We start from the raw sequence: 2995 nt of genomic DNA, 5'->3' as shown, positions 1-2995 counted from the left end.
AGATTGCTTGAGTTTGGAAGGTCAAGGCTGCAGTGAACCCAGGTTGCACCAATGTACCTCAGCCTTGGCTACAGAGTGAGACCCTGACAAAAGAAAAAAAAAACACCTATTTCTGATCATTGCAAATCTGTCTCATATTTCCAAAGCACTTTTCTTCAGATTCTGCATCATGAAACCCCAAAAATTAATGTGACAAGGAAAGATTCTCCTCAGAATACAGAGTAAGTTGTAATAGGTCAGTCTGGAATTCTCCTTATCAAGGAGGTGTGGGGAAAATGTAGAAACAGGTCTATATTAACACTTCTTATTCAAACACATTTCATAAGAAAGAATATAATATCCTCCTTCGTATGAGCAAAATAACACATTAAGAAAATCCTGCCTATTGGTAAATAAATTAGTAAATAGCATCTATGTTTCACTGGATTCATGTCTGTAGCATGGGCCAGGAATTTTAGAAATGCTTGTCTTTCTTTATATCGAAATCACTTAAAACAACTCAGCACCTGGTTGAATATTCTCCTCATTGCCATCTTCATTTCTTTGTTCCTAAAAGTATAGATGGTAGGGTTCAGAAATGGGGTAATTATTACATCAAAAATGGCAAGGAATTTATCCACAGGCACTGTGAGAAATGGCCATGAATACACAAAGATGCATGGACCAAAAAATAAGACCACCACTGTAATGTGAGCCGACAGTGTAGAGACAGCCTTGGATAAGCCACTTGAAGAATGTTGCCAAACAGTGATCAAGATGAAGATATAGGAGATAATCAAAATGCAAAAAGTCCCCAGAGAGATGAATCCACTGTTGGCAGTGACTATGAGCTCCAATCTGTCGATGATCGTGCAAGCCAGCCTAATAAATCGAGGAAAATCACAGTAAAAGCTGTCCACTTCATTGGGACCACAGAATGGTAGGATAACAACAAATACAAGTTGAATGAATGAATGGATGATTCCAATAGTCCAGGAAGCCACTAGGAGTAGAGTACAAGTTCTGAAGTTCATGATAGTCAGGTAGTGGAGAGGCTTACATATAGCAACATATCGGTCAAGGGCCATGAAAACAAGCAGAACCATCTCAGTTCCTCCAATAACATGAATGAAGAACATCTGAGCAATGCAGCCTTGGAAAGAGATTACTTTTCTCTCCTTGAAAAGATCAGAAATCATCTTGGGCACTGTAATGGAGGAAATCCACATGTCAATAAAGGAGAGGTTGGCCAGCAGGAAGTACATAGGGGAGTGTAAATGGGAGTCGGAGATCACTGTGAGCACAATGAGGAGGTTTCCTAAAATACCTGCTACATAGAACATAGAGAAAACCAGAAAGAGGACAATTTGCATCTCCAAAGAACTGGTGAGTCCCACCAAAACAATCTCAGACACCACCGAATAATTTCCTCCCTCCATGGTCTCAGTCACTTTGGGCTGCAAATTTGCCTGGGAAAAAAAAAAAAAAAAACAGGAGAAATGAGAAAGTGGAATTACTAACTGTATCATTCAGGGTTCCATTAGAGAGACAGGACCACTAGGAATAATATGCTAGGAAATTGTTACAGGAAGTTGACTTTGCATAATCATGGAAGCTGGTTCAGCAATCCGTGAGTCCATTGTCTTTGCATGTGATGCTATAACTTAAAGTCCACAGGACATAAAAACAGGGAAAAAAAAAAAAGATGAATTTAAAATTTGGGAGAGCAAGAATAAAGTGGAACCCATAAAACCCTCCTTTCCCATCGCACTTTGTAATTATCATAGGACCTTTTGACCTGTAGTATAGAGTTACATGTGCATGATTTACTTCCTTTATCTGTTTCCAAGCACTAAAAGAAAAGATTCATATATTATTTATCTCTGTCTTCATTATTAGACTGTAAAATAGCTTCAGAGGGCAGAATTATCAGTTCTAGGAATTTAGTATTTGCTAAATTAATTTGAATTAATTCCTTTACAAGTGTGAGTGAATTGTTTAAATATAATTTAGAAGACAAAGATAAAGGAAAGATATAAAGAAAAGAAATTAAAATATGCTGAGGGGTGGGAAAAAAAAGAAAAGACAATGAGAATTACCAAACCCAGAAAAATGGAGAGAGAGAGTAGTTGGGAAAAGTCAAGTAATGACAAGGATCACATAGGCCAAGCGCAGCAGCTCACACCTGTAATCCTGACACTTTGGGAGGCCGAGGCCAGTGGATCACTTAAGCTCATGAGTTCAAGACCAACCTGGGCCACGTGATGAAACACTGTCTCTACTAAAAATACAAAAATTAGCTGGGCATGGTGACGTAGGCCTGTAATCCCAGCTACTCAGGAGGCTAAGGCACAAGAATCGCTTGAACCCGGGAGGGAGAGGCTGCAGTGAGCCAAGATCATGCCACTGTACTCTTGGGTAACAGAGTGAGACTCTGTCTCAAATAAATAAATAAAGTAGAAGAGAAGGAGAAAAAAAAAATAATGGTCATAGAAACTTCCTTCAAGTTGTGGGACTAGAGATTTCAAATAGGAAAATACAGAAAAGGAATGAAAAACTAGCTTATATTTATATCTTTAACATTCCAAAGAGCCCTGGTCACATACCCAGCAAAAGCCTTTAGAGGGAAAAGCTAGTCCCACAAAGACCTGAGTTTTTCATCTCAGAAAATACTTGACAGAACCCTTGATGGATGGAAAATGGCAGACCCTTAATTTAAAACCAAAGTTTCCCACCCCTGCCAACCCCGCCCCACCATTTTTTCCACTTCTTTTCTAATGGGACATTTTCCTGAAGAACATTCCTCCCTTATTCACCTTTTCACCTCTCATGTGTTCCCTGCTCTAGCTGCTAATTTTCTGTTTCTATCTCCCACACCAGGCTGTAAGCTCAGAGAGGAAAGATGTTGTCTTTTTCTCTGTCCCCAGTACCCAGCACAGTATTAGAAAAATAATAGAAGCTAAAGAAGTGTTTTTTCACGCCTGTAATCCCAGCACTTTGGGAGGCCGAGGTGGGC

At 39.4% G+C, this 2995-nt stretch overlaps 1 protein-coding gene across 1 annotated transcript; it reads right to left on the bottom strand.

Moving 5' to 3' along the window:
* Positions 1 to 485: 485 nt before the first annotated feature.
* LOC698919 (olfactory receptor 4F15-like) lies at positions 486 to 1668 on the bottom strand. The gene has a single exon (XM_001087399.4). The coding sequence runs from the start codon at positions 1506 to 1508 to the stop codon at positions 486 to 488; it is 1023 nt and encodes a 340-aa protein (XP_001087399.4). The 5' UTR covers positions 1509 to 1668.
* Between the last annotated feature and the right edge of the window lie 1327 nt (positions 1669 to 2995).

This window comes from Macaca mulatta, chromosome 7 (assembly GCF_049350105.2).
Source record: "Macaca mulatta isolate MMU2019108-1 chromosome 7, T2T-MMU8v2.0, whole genome shotgun sequence".
Taxonomy (NCBI): domain Eukaryota; kingdom Metazoa; phylum Chordata; class Mammalia; order Primates; family Cercopithecidae; genus Macaca; species Macaca mulatta.
This window is presented reverse-complemented; position numbering and strand designations above follow the sequence as displayed.

Excerpts from the sequence above, each read along its gene's own strand:
- LOC698919 (XM_001087399.4), bottom strand. The coding sequence starts at position 1,508 with ATGATACAGTTAGTAATTCCACTTTCTCATTTCTCCTGTTTTTTTTTT.